Genomic DNA, 12,544 nt, shown 5'->3' with positions numbered 1-12,544 from the left:
TGCGCCCCCGCCCCCTCCCCGGCGCGCGCCCGGGGCTCCCGCGAAGCGCGGGCGCGCGCGGCACGCGGGGCTGTCGGCGGGGGCGCGCCCGTCGCTGGCGCGGTGACCTCTTCTCCCGCACGGAAGGAGGCGGGCGGGGGCGGCAGGTGTAGGACGCTGAGGCCAGCGGCCGGCCGCCGTGTCCGCGCTGCACAGCTGCGTTATTTCCTGCGTTTGCCCCAATTAGAGCCAGAGGATGCGAGCTGCGTCTGCGCCCCTGGCAGGTGCCGCGGGGCTGTTGGTCGAAAGAATGAAAAACCCCTGAGAAACCTCCAAGGGGGCACCCGGCTACCGGGACCACCTCTCCACGAGGTCCCACGGTGACGTCATGAGTGTCCCTGTGTCGCGGGAGGGGGAGGGCACCCTCGCCCCCGGCCGTCCCTGGCGCAGAGGCCACCGGAGGGCAGGAAGTTCTGAATGAGAATCCCTTTCCCCACCCCAGTAGGGGCTGCTTTCCTTCACCCAGGGACTAGGTTCTGTAACCACGCGTTCATCGTCCCCTCCTGCTGAATCCAAGGACCTGGGTTTAGCTCCAGCCCCGCCACCACCCCGGCACACAGCTCACAGTGAGGTCAGGAGGGGAAAACTCCTGCTACGTTTGGCAGGGAAAGATGACCCAAATCTTTGGGTTCCTGCACCCACGTGGGAGATTCGGATGAAGCTCCTGGCTCCTGGCTGTGGCATTAGGAGAATGAACTAGTTGATGTAAGTGCTTTCTCCCTGCCCTTAAAATGGGTAAAATCACTGAAGAATGAACACAGGATCTGAGCAGCCGGCTTAGCTTTCCTGTTTTCCCCTTTAGCCGCAGGACCCCAGATCTGTGCGGAGGAAGTGCACGGTGGGCCCCGGGGCGCTCTCAGTCAGGAGGTAGACACGTGTCCGGAATGCTGGCTGCCGGCCAGGACCCAGGCTAACGGCTCAGCGGTTCCCTCATTCCCTCTAGTGGATGTCCTGGACGGCTACTCTGTCACCACAAAGTCAAGAGCGGGATCCATCAAAGTACCAATTGATGCACCGGATTTCTTCAAATTCAGAACCTTGAGGTGCCAGTTCAGTGGCTCAACAGGCTACTCCTTCACCTGCAAACACCAGCATCCCATGTGGGCGCTGGTTCTAATCCCGACAGCTCCACTTCCATCCAGCTCCCTGCTTGTGGCCTGGGAAAGCAGTCAAGGTCGGCCCAAAGCTTTGGGACCCTGCACCCCCAAGAGGAGACCTGGAGGAAGTCCCTGGCTCCTGGCTTCAGAGCAGCTCAGCCCTGGCCATTGTGGCTATTTGGAGAATGAGTTGGCAGACAGAAGAGCTTCCTCTCTGTAAAATCTGTAATATACATATATATTACAGGCACGCTGTTCCGAGTGCAGACATTAGTGGCGTCTTAATCATACCAAATGCTTTGCCCCAGAAACCATATATTAGCAAAGTGCCTGATTTTTTTTAAAGAATGATTTATTTGAAAGTCGAAGTTGTAGGCACAGAGGGACACAGAAAGAGATCTTCCATCTGCTGCTGCACTCCCTAAGTAACTAGAGCGGGCCAGGGTTGAGCCAGGCTGAAGCCAGGAGCCAGGAGTTTCTTCCAGATTTCCCGTGTGGCCGGCAGGGCCCAGAACTTGGGCCATTAATGAGGAGCGGGATTGGAGCAGCCAGGATTTGAACTGGTGCCCATATGGGATGCTGGCATTGCAGGGGATACTTGATACACTACAGCACAATGCCAGCCCCAGTTCTTTTTGTGTGTTACAGTCTGCAAGGCCCTTTGAGGGAACTCTGGGGACTGACAGGCTGCCCTGATGGTATACTTCCTGTTACGGACAAAGCCTGATCGGGCCTTTCTCAGGCTCTTTTGATTCATGGAATGAATGAATGACCTTTGGCTCAGCTATAAGCTGCTCCCATCCACAAATGAATGCTCAGGCAACGACTGGGGCTGCAGGCCAACCTGGTAGTAAGCTGCTCCGGTGCTGAGCAGGGTGGACCCCTTCCCAAGACAGGGCTGCCCCTCGATCTGCCGTGAACTCAGCTTCTTCGCCTAGGGAGCCGAGGGGCTGTGAGCCAGTTGCCGCCCACCATCTCTGTGTCTGGCACAATATAGGAGCATGTCATGTGCATCCACAGGTACTTAGCAAGTCACACTATGTGCTTGGTGCTGGGTAAAGCAGAGAGGCCCTTGATCACAGTGTGAAAGCTAGCCTAGCATGGTAAGGTGTGGGTTAGATAAAAAAAAAAGCCTGGCGCCCTGGAGCCCTCTGCAGAGACTTGGTTTCAACTCCTGAATCAGATTAAAAAATATTTACTTGAAAATTGGTGCTAAAGAGAAGGAATAAGAGAGAGAGAGATGCATCCATCGGCTGGCTCACTTCTCACGCAGTCCACAATGGCTGTGGCTGGGTCACGCTAAAGGCAGGAACCAAGAGCTTCATCCAGGTCTCCCACACAAATGCAGGGGCCAAGCACCTCTGCTGCTTTCCCCGGCCATAACAGAGCTGGATCGGAAGTGGAGCATCAGGTCTTAAACCAGTGCCCCTATAGGATGCTGGCACTGCAGGCTGTAGCTTAACATTAACCCTGATCGGTCTTTTAAATTTTTTTCTCAAAGTTTGGTTGATTTGTGCATTTATTTCATTTGGACATGAGAGACAGATCCCCTATTTGCTCCTTCACTCCCCTAATTCCAAGGTCAAAGCCAGGAAGCCCAGAAGTCCATGCACGTGTCCCAGGCGGGTGGTGGAGGCGCACATGCTTGACGCCATCACCTGCTGCCTTCCAGGGTCTGCACGGGCAGGGAGCTGGAGCAGAAGTGGAGCAGCCAGGACTCAAACTAGGAGCCCTGATACAGGATGTGAGGGTCCCACAGGTCCCAGGTGGTATTGTGACCACCATACCACAGTGGCTCCAGTGAGGGCAACCACCCTTGCCACCCATGTGGGAGACCTGGATTGGGTTCCTGGCTCCCAGCTCCAGCCACTATGAACAGCTGGGGAGTGATTCAGCAGCTGGGTACTGTGTCTCCAGTAAGGAAATGCAAATGGCACATGGGAAGATTCAAGTCTGCAGTGGCAGTGGCTGCCAGAGGGGGGCGCTGCAAAGGTGAGGGACTCTCCAGGGCTTTGGAAGGCGCCAGGACTGAGCCTGTCACATGCTCTGTCGGTGTCCTTCAGCTGTCTTTACAAACTGTATGTTGTAGATAAAGACAGTAAGGCCAGCGTTCCCTACCCATGTACAGGCAGTTAGCTTGGCTGCCCCTAGGAAGCACCCTGACTCACACTCTCCTTTACTCCAAGCTCTGACTATTTTGGCCACTTGGGGAGTGAATAAGTGGATGGAAGATCTTCCTCTCTGTTTCTCCTCCTCTCTGTATATCTGACTTTCCAATAAAAATAAATAATTTAAAAAATACAGATATCTCTAACTCTGCCTTTCAAGTATTAAAAAAAGAAAAGAAAAGAAAATACCCAAGGCTGAAAATGTCAAACCCCATGCTGGTGTTAAGTACCCCAGAAGGAAAAAAGCCTGACTTCCTTTAGCAGTCTAAGCACAGCTTAAGACCTGGCGCCCCTGTAGCTGCCAGGTGGGATCTCATGGGGATGAGCCACCAGGCGCCCTACGGGAACTTGTGCTTTGCTGGTCACACACCCTGTGCAGGAGCCACTGTCCCCCCACCTCCCCACCTGCTGAGTTCCTCATCTTCCTTTCCAATGCTACCTGCCTTGCCTGGCAAAGCAATAATGGCCTCTTTCTGCCACGTGCTCACACCCTGAGCTTTTGTGTTGTCACTGATTGTTGCAAACCACCAGGCCTGGGGGCCAGGGTCCTGGGCACAGAGAGCCAGTTGCTATGGGCTTGTGGAATGAATACCACCCTATGCCCCCTGGACGGGAGCCTGGGCACAGAGTGTGTGGGTCATGAGGGACCCCTACCCAAACCACTGCCAGCTGCTGGGGGCATGCCCTGCAGGGCAGGAGCCGGCTGGGCCAGGGTACTTGGCAGCTCCTGTCCATCTCTGCGCCCCTACTGGGGCTGCAGGCTGAGGCAGCTAGTGTGGCCTGGCACTGCCTCTCCATCGCCATGCTGGGCCTCTGCATGCTGTGGCGTGGCAGTCTGGTGCTTGGCCGGGCACTGCTCCCTATCCTGCCCTGGCAGTCCTGCCTGTAGCTGCCTGTCCAGTGGACCTTGTGGCAGCTGCTAACCACCACACATGCCTGGAGCATTCAGCTGCTCCACGGAGCCCGGGGCTGCCTCCTGTGGCTACTGCAGCACCTGCGGGCAGAGGTCTCCATGGCCCAGTGGGCCTACTACAGCCTGGCTGACGTCCGTCATGAGAACAGCAAGGCCCTGGAGCTGCTGTTGCACATGGTGCTGCGGCAGGTGGCCATGTCCCTGCTGGTCCGCTGCCTGGACAGACTGTGGGTGGCCCTGGGACAAGCAACCTGGAGCGTGCGGGGCAGTGGCCTGCAGCCCCTGCAGTGGGCCAGGCTGCGCCGGGTAGACCTGGAAGCTGTCACCACCATCCCCCAGCCACCACCACCCCTTTCAGCCAGCGCTTCCCAGGGCCTGACCCTGCCACCCTGAGGACATGCATGCCAGCCTCCATCAGCCTGTGCCTCGTGGCTGGGGACATGGATGCCAGTGAGGTAGAAGCAAGGGGTGGCTTCGGGGCCACAGGCGTACCCCTGAATACCAGGTTCCAGAGTGGGCAGGCAAGCAAGATGACCTGCAGATCGTCTTCCCGGCAGGCCCTGGGGCAGCAAGTCAAGGGCACGTGTCTGCTCAGCATTATTCTCTGTAACTATGCCACGTGTCTCTTTGTGCACATCTTCAAATACAGTGACCAAGTGTGGGCCGGCCCTCCGCTACATCCCCCGTGCTGTTTTGCTTTGTCACAACAAGAGTGCATGGTGATCGTGACCGTACCGTGGGCTGATGGGACAGGGAACACAAGCCTTGTGCCTGCCGGAGGCTGGCGGGGCCATCTGCTCTCGGCTCTGTCACTCCTGGGTGTCCTTGGAAGTTTCTCGTACTCTTCATAGCCGCGGTTCCCCTAGGCGGGTCTGTGGGGAAAGGGACATAGAACTGTGCGCCATCTATGAGCCGGGGAGGCCTCTACCCTCCCTGAGTGACCTAATTAAGATGGGGCAACCACAGCCAACTCAGCTACAGGACAGCCCTGAGTAAATGGAGGGACGAAGCAGTTTAGCTGATGCCTAATTGCGTCAATACAAGGTCTGTGTTTGGCGCAGTGGTTAGGACGTCAGCTAAGATACCTTAGTGCGGGCCCAATGTTGTTGCCTAGCTGCTAAAGTCCTTGCCTTGAACACACTGGGATCCCATATGGGTGCCAGTTCTAATCCCAGAAGCCCCGCTTCCCATCCAGCTTCCTGCTTGTGGCCTAGGAAAGCAGTCGAGGACAGCCCAAAGCCTCGGGACCCTGCACCTGCATGGGAGACCTGGAGGAAGTTGCTGGCTTCAGATTGGCTCAGCATCGGCCGTTGCAGCCACTTGGGGAGTGACTCATCGGATGAAAGATCTTCCTGTCTCTCCTCTCTGTATATCTGACTTTGCAATAAAAATAAATAAATATTTTAAAAAAAAAAGGATATTTGCGGGGCAGACACTGGCACACCAGCAGACAGGGTCTTGGGACCTGTGCACAGGTGTCAAGTACGTGTGGGCTCTGGGTGGGCAGCAGAGCCCTAGGCCAGCAGAATGCATCACCGGAGGACCAGGCTTGGGGGTCTGCACTCGTGCGGGCACAGGGGCTGTGACCTGCTCAGGGAAACGGGTCTGGGATGGTAGGAGGGAGGACTGCTGAGGGGGAATGTGACAGGTGAGGAGTGACTTCCGGGGAACTTCCACCAACCTGGCCGCTGCACTTGCAGGGGAATGAAGGGTTGGGACTGGGTGGTTAGAGGAGGAAAACTGGAGGACCTTTTGGGGCCAAACCAACACAACTGCTCACGTGGGAGACCTGAGCTGGGCTAGTTGGTATGGAAGGAACAACAGCCACAGGCACACATGAAAGCTAGGGCTGGAGGCCTGCTTGGCAGCGCCTGGGCACAGTTCCTGCCAGTGAATATCAAAGTGTGGACTGTGTTAGGCTGGGCCATGGTACTCCAGCTCATGAGAGAACTGGGTCTGAGAGCAGATTCTGTGGGGGCCGGTGGGCTCACTCCTGTGGGACTGCCATACCAGCTGGTTTGCTCAAGGGCTGCAAGTGGTGACAGACTGAGCTAGGCATGACCATGGAACTCACCAACACTCATGGGCACTGGGAATGAGCTGGGCTGGTCCAGGATGTAGCACCTGCGGGCTCACCCAAGAATTGGGTGTGGGGCTGGCTGGGCTCAACATCCACCAGCACACACGAAGGCTGAGACTGGGGGGCAGACTGTGCAGGGTATCAGCCTAATACCCACTAACACGCGTGAGGTCTGGGTCTGGGAGTGGGACTGTTGGGGAAGCCCCCTGGTGAGCCATAGCTCTCCTTCTCTGTGGATCTGCTTTTCCAATAAAAATAAATATATATATTTTTTTCTTAAAAAGCTATTTATGGGCCCAGCGCAATGGCACAGTGGTTAAGGTCCTCGCCTTGCATGCCCGGGATCCCATATGGGCGCCGGTTCTAATCCCGGCAGCCCCGCTTCCCTTCCCTGCCTGTGGCCTGGGAAAGCAGTGGAGGACGGCCCAAAGCTTTGGGACCCTGCACCCACGTGGGAGACCCAGAAGAGGCTCCTGGCTTCGGATTGGCATAGCATCGGCCGATGCGCTCACTTGGGAAGTGAATCATCGGATGGAAGATCTTCCTCTCTGTCTCTCCTCTCTGTATATCCGCCTTTCCAATAAAAATAAAAGTTGTTTTTTTTTTCTTTTTTAAAAAAGCTATTTTTAAAGCACGGAGGCTGGTATTGTGGCACAGCACAGAAAGCTATCGCCTGCAATGCTGCCATCCCACACGAACCCCTGTTCACATCCTGGCTGTGCCACTTCCCATCCAGCTCCCTTCTGATGCACCTACAAAAGCAGCAAAAGATGACCCAGGTGCTTGGGCCCCTACACCCAGATGGGAGACCTGGAAGGCATTCCTCCGTCTGGTGGTTCACTTCCCAAGTGCTTGGCACAGCCAGAGCTGAGCTGATGTGAAGTTACACCACTGCACCACCCCAGATATATTTTTTAAAGATTTATTTTTATTGGAAAGTCAGATATACAGAGGAGGGGAGACAGAAAGATCTTTCGTCCGATAATTCACTTCCCAAGTGGGCGCAATTGCTGATGCTATGCCAATCCGGAGCCAGGAGCCAGGAATTTCTTCCAGTTCTCCCACATGGATGCAGAGTCCCAAGGCTTTGGGCCGTCCTCGGGTGCTTTCCCAGGCCACAAGCAGGGAGCTGGATGGGAAGTGGAGCAGCCAGAACACAAACTGGCACACATATGGGATCCTGGCGCGTGCAAGATGAGGATTCAGCCACTGAGGCATCTAGCTGGGCCCAGCAATCCTGAGAAGGTGGGGGCCACCGGTGCTCACCCTTCCCTACATAGCTCGGCTGCTTTAGGAAAAAAGGGAGGAGAACCTTGAAAACACATTCAGCTCCTAGGATTTCCGGTAGGGGTGCAAGACCCACCGGAGCCTTGCCTAGGCGCTGGGGTGAAGCGGAGTGTTTTCTAAGCTACAGCGGGCGCCTAGGCCGGGCTTGGAATCACAGCGGACCCCGTGCACCGGCGGCGTCCTTTCGAGGTCCTGCTAATCCCGAGGGCGCCTGCTGGAGCCTGGGAAGTCAGGAGAATGAAGGGCGGCGGGGGAGCGGACCCGGGGCTCCAGGCGGAGCTGAGCGGGGGTCTTCGGAGGCCGGACACGTGGAGCCAGCACCCCAAGGCTGGACGCTGACTGGGGCGCCCTCGCAGCTCCCAAAGCCCTCAGAACGCAGTGCGGACCGCGACAGCTGGAGGGGAGGAATGGTCGGCCAGGGGCGGTTGAGAGGAAGGCTGTGTGGGAGGGGAAGCTGGCCACCCGTAAGAGACTGCAACCCACTGCAAGGCTGGCGACCGGTTCACGGCGCCGCCACGTTGCTTCAGGGTCAAGTTTGGCCGCAGTCGGACGCCGTAGACTGACTACGCACCCCACACCTTTGGTCCGCAAGTTGAGGGCCCAGTTGAATAGGTTTGTCTTCAGCCGCTTGCCGTAGAACGCCCGCGCGGCGACCGGGCAGCAGATGGCTCCTACCACAACGAGGGCGCATGCGTGCCAGTGGCTCCTCCTCCGGGCACGCCCCCTTGACCCGACGCCGTGCGCTGCGGGAGCGCGCACGTCCGCCGGAAGGGGCGGGTCCATGAGCGTCTTTATATACCGTGTGCGGCGTGCTTGCCGACCTCTACCGGCGGGCTAGTCAGCAAGATGGTGAGTTTTCCTCATTTCCCATGTGTGTGGCTCCTGCTGGGCTGTATCCGCGGTCATCGTCGCCATCCTAGGCTGGCGGTTGCTGCCAGCCCTCTCTCGGGAGAAGAGGGACGCAGAGGTGTCCTCAGTCGGGCTTATTTCCGTGAACTCCGTGGTTGTTTAGGAAGGGGTTGCGGACGGCTGCGCCTGTGGCCTGCTGGTTACCGGCAGGCATGGAAGGCAGCCGCGTTCGGAGCAGCTTGTTGGGCCGGGAGGGCAGTGGGTGGGCGAGCGAGGCCCCGCGACCTCCAGAGCTGCACGTGATGAGCCTTTTGACGGGCGGACAGAGACTCTGTGCTGATTGTCAAGTTCTGACCCGGCTCTGCGGGGTCCGGCCATCGCCGACCTGCGTGGCCCGGGGCTGTGCTCGGGGAGCCCCGCGTGGCCCGGGCGCTGATCGGGTCCGTCTCCCCCAGTCGCACAGGAAGTTCTCGGCCCCCCGCCACGGCTCCCTGGGCTTCCTGCCGCGCAAACGCAGCAGCCGGCACCGCGGCAAGGTGAAGAGCTTCCCCAAGGATGACGCCTCCAAGCCCGTGCACCTGACGGCCTTCCTGGGCTACAAGGCCGGCATGACGCACATCGTGCGCGAGGTGGACCGGCCGGGCTCCAGTACGTGCGGGCCGGGGCGGGCAGCGGGCCGGGCGGGGTCCAGCAGTCTCCCTGCGGGCTGGGTGGTGCAGATCTCGCTGGGCCGAACCGCGTTAAAGCTTTTGTCTGCTACCCGGCGGCTCCTGGGCCGACAGGGCCCTGATGCCTGGGGCTTAAGGCTTTCAAGGGAAGGGCGTCAGCACTGGGGTGGGAAGGCCCGGCTCCCTGGGCCGACTGCATCTCCTCCCCCGGCCTGCAGAGGTGAACAAGAAGGAGGTGGTGGAGGCCGTGACCATCGTGGAGACGCCGCCCATGGTGGTGGTGGGCATCGTGGGCTACGTGGAAACGCCGCGTGGCCTTCGCACCTTCAAGACCATCTTCGCGGAGCACATCAGCGATGAGTGCAAGAGGCGCTTCTACAAGAACTGGTAAGGGACTTCTCCTGTGGGCTCCAGGCCCTCCGCACGCTCCATCCACCCTTGGTGGCTGCTGGCAGCGAAGGCGACGGGGACCTCTGACCTGGGGGTCCTCGTGAGGGTCGTGGCGCCCGAGTTGCGTGCGTACAGACTCTCCACTAACCTTGTGGCCCTCGCCCAGCTCCGCTCGGCTCTGCCCGATGAGCTGCGTCCAGGCTCCGCTTGCCGGCAGAAAAGCTTGCTTGGAAGCCGGCAATGAGCCCATACCCGTGCGGTGCCCGGTGCCTTCCGCTCGCCCCGCTGCGGGGTGATGAAGGCCTGCGCCCGGCCCCTGCCCACTCTGCTCTGCTCCTGAAGGCACAAGTCTAAGAAGAAGGCCTTTACCAAGTACTGCAAGAAGTGGCAGGACGACATGGGCAAGAAGCAGCTGGAGAAGGACTTCAGCAGCATGAAGAAATACTGCCAGGTCATCCGTGTCATCGCCCACACGCAGGTGTGTGTTCCCACAGCCAGCAGAGGGCGCTGTGTCCTGGGGACGGGCCTAGAGCTGACCCCTTGGTGTTTGTGGAGCTGAGGGTCAGCCTTGCATGAGTGGGCAGGGCCCGGTGGAGTCGGCAGGTTCTCTGGGTCGAGGCTGGGCATTCCTAGGTAGAAGCTCAGAATGTCGCTGAGGCCATCCTGTTTGGGCTTGACAGTGTACCCAGGGCAGGCAGACAGGTGTTAGGGACTGGGCCTGACCGCTGATCCCCATAGTCACAGCGGGCATAACCAAGGATCCCAGATCCTCTTCCCTCCCTTCTCGCTGTGCGCTGCAGCATGGTTGTCCAGAGGTGTGCCTGACAGGTCTTTCCTTGCAGATGCGCCTGCTGCCACTGCGCCAGAAGAAGGCCCACCTCATGGAGATCCAGGTGAACGGCGGCACCGTGGCCGAGAAGCTGGACTGGGCCCGCGAGCGCCTGGAGCAGCAGGTGCCCGTGAACCAGGTGTTCGGGCAGGACGAGATGATTGATGTCATCGGTGTGACCAAGGGCAAAGGCTACAAAGGTGAGAGCCGCAGCGGGCGGGACCTGGCTGTTCAGTGATGAGGCCTGGAGTGAGCGCCGGGCACGGTGCCTGAATCCCCCTGTGGAACCATTCCCTGTTGCCTTCCTTCTGAGAACAGCTGGTGGGAGCCCTGAGCTGCAGGGGACTGGGCTGAGGTTGGGGTGGGTGTGGACCTTCACCATGCTGATCCTCCCCAGGCGTGACCAGCCGCTGGCACACCAAGAAGCTGCCCCGCAAGACGCACCGCGGCTTGCGCAAGGTGGCCTGCATTGGGGCCTGGCATCCTGCGCGTGTGGCCTTCTCTGTGGCGCGAGCTGGGCAGAAAGGCTATCATCACCGCACGGAGATCAACAAGAAGGTGAGGGCCTGGGCAAGCTGGGCTCCGACTCGCCCTCCTTGCCAGCTGTGGGTTTTGCTCCTGGGCTGAGAGCCCAGCCCTGAGGCTGTATCGGCCAGCCTGGACCTCCTCCGTGACGTCCGTGTGCTGTTTCAGATCTACAAGATCGGTCAGGGCTACCTGATCAAGGATGGCAAGCTGATCAAGAACAACGCTTCCACCGACTACGACCTGTCGGACAAAAGCATCAACCCCCTGGTGAGTGCCGGGGCCGCCGGGGTCCAGTGCCTGGCTCTGTGCCTTGCAAGGGCTTTGCTCTAGCTAGGGGCTTGCAGGGCGGTCTGGGCACAGCTGTTTGGTGATGAGGCCTGGAATGAGCGCCGGGCACGGTGCCTGAATCCCCCTGTGGAACCATTCCCTGTTGCCTTCCTTCTGAGAACAGCTTTGGCCCAGATCTGGGGGCCTTGGAAATGCTGTGCCTCATGTTCAGCCCACTGACCATGGCCTTGATGTGTTTTTTTTCCCCTAGGGTGGTTTTGTCCACTATGGTGAAGTGACCAACGACTTTGTCATGCTCAAGGGCTGTGTGGTGGGGACCAAGAAGCGTGTGCTTACCCTGCGCAAGGTGAGGGAGAGGTCGGGGACAGCAGCTGGAAGTGCCCACCTGGCCTTGGCTTTGGGGTGGTGATCCTAGCAGGAAGTCCTGCCTTAGGACTGAGCTGGAATGACCCCTTCTTGGCCCACAGTCCCTCCTGGTGCAGACCAAACGGCGGGCGCTGGAGAAGATTGACCTCAAGTTCATTGACACCACCTCCAAGTTTGGCCATGGCCGCTTCCAGACCGTGGAGGAGAAGAAGGCGTTCATGGTGAGACCCGCTTTGCCCGCCGGTGGGGTGGAAGCACCTGCAGCCTGCCTCGCAAACCTCACCTTGCTCCTTATTTCCCCTCCCCACAGGGACCACTCAAGAAAGACAGGATTGCCAAGGAAGAGGGAGCATAATGTTTGGAGCATGAGCAGCCTGTGGCATCGCAATAAAAGTGACTTTCTAGGAACTCAGTGTGTGACTTTGTTTGGGGGAAAGCTGCTGAGCCTTTTCTCTCCTTGGAGGCCCAGGGCCTGCCTGGTGCTGGCTGAGCTGCTGGGAGCCAGGCTGGGTGTTGAGTACTGTAGGGGGTGGAGAACCACATGCAGGGGGCTTCCAGTTGAGGGTGCTGTTCACAGGGAAGGCAGGGTTGGTGAGGTCACTGCGGGAGCAGCTGTGGTGGTTGCTGGCCTTGGGCATGCCAACCCATTAAGGTCCCTGGGGCATTGGCTGGCTACCTAGCTGGTAGTGGCCATCCTTGGGCTCCTGGGACGAGGTGTGAGCCATCTCTGGGATCCCTGGTCCACAAGGGATCTTCAGCTTCTCTGTGGATTCACCAGGTTTGCTTGCTGCCACCAGGGGGCACCCACTGCTCTACTGAGCCTGGCAGTGGACCCCATCCCTCCATGCTAACAGCAAACTAGGAAAAGCTTGGTGTTCAGTTTGGGACTTTGCGTCTGGGTTGGCAGGGAATGTGGGCTCTGGGCTGACCACAGGCGCAGCTGATTTACCTGTGGGTCACAACCCTGCAAGGACCAGGCAGGTTTCAGTACTGGCGTGTCCTCCCTGTCCCTGGGCATGAGGCAGCAGCAGGGGGCTCATGG

At 58.8% G+C, this 12,544-nt stretch overlaps 1 protein-coding gene and 4 non-coding genes across 5 annotated transcripts; all 5 read left to right on the top strand.

The window, feature by feature from the left end:
- Positions 1 to 8,375: 8,375 nt before the first annotated feature.
- RPL3 (ribosomal protein L3) lies at positions 8,376 to 11,910 on the top strand. The gene is made up of 10 exons (XM_040986227.1): positions 8,376 to 8,433; positions 8,889 to 9,081; positions 9,320 to 9,488; positions 9,834 to 9,969; positions 10,334 to 10,520; positions 10,718 to 10,878; positions 11,014 to 11,115; positions 11,387 to 11,482; positions 11,604 to 11,723; positions 11,813 to 11,910. Exons 1-10 carry the CDS (start codon positions 8,431 to 8,433, stop codon positions 11,855 to 11,857), a joined length of 1,212 nt encoding a protein of 403 aa, XP_040842161.1. The 5' UTR covers positions 8,376 to 8,430; the 3' UTR covers positions 11,858 to 11,910.
- LOC121164092 lies at positions 8,732 to 8,791 on the top strand. The gene has a single exon (XR_005885011.1). It is a non-coding gene; the product is annotated as a small nucleolar RNA SNORD43 (small nucleolar RNA).
- On the top strand, positions 9,781 to 9,833 carry LOC121164144. Its single transcript, XR_005885036.1, has one exon. It is a non-coding gene; the product is annotated as a small nucleolar RNA U82P (small nucleolar RNA).
- On the top strand, positions 10,547 to 10,639 carry LOC121164138. Its single transcript, XR_005885032.1, has one exon. It is a non-coding gene; the product is annotated as a small nucleolar RNA U83B (small nucleolar RNA).
- LOC121164139 lies at positions 11,208 to 11,300 on the top strand. The gene has a single exon (XR_005885033.1). It is a non-coding gene; the product is annotated as a small nucleolar RNA U83B (small nucleolar RNA).
- Positions 11,911 to 12,544: the final 634 nt, after the last annotated feature.

The sequence above is a fragment of the Ochotona curzoniae genome, unplaced genomic scaffold (genome assembly GCF_017591425.1).
Source record: "Ochotona curzoniae isolate NIBS_2020 unplaced genomic scaffold, NIBS_Ocur_1.0 contig_1014, whole genome shotgun sequence".
NCBI lineage: Eukaryota > Metazoa > Chordata > Mammalia > Lagomorpha > Ochotonidae > Ochotona > Ochotona curzoniae.
The sequence above is the reverse complement of the archived record's forward strand: the minus strand, read 5'-3'. Positions and strand labels throughout refer to the sequence as shown.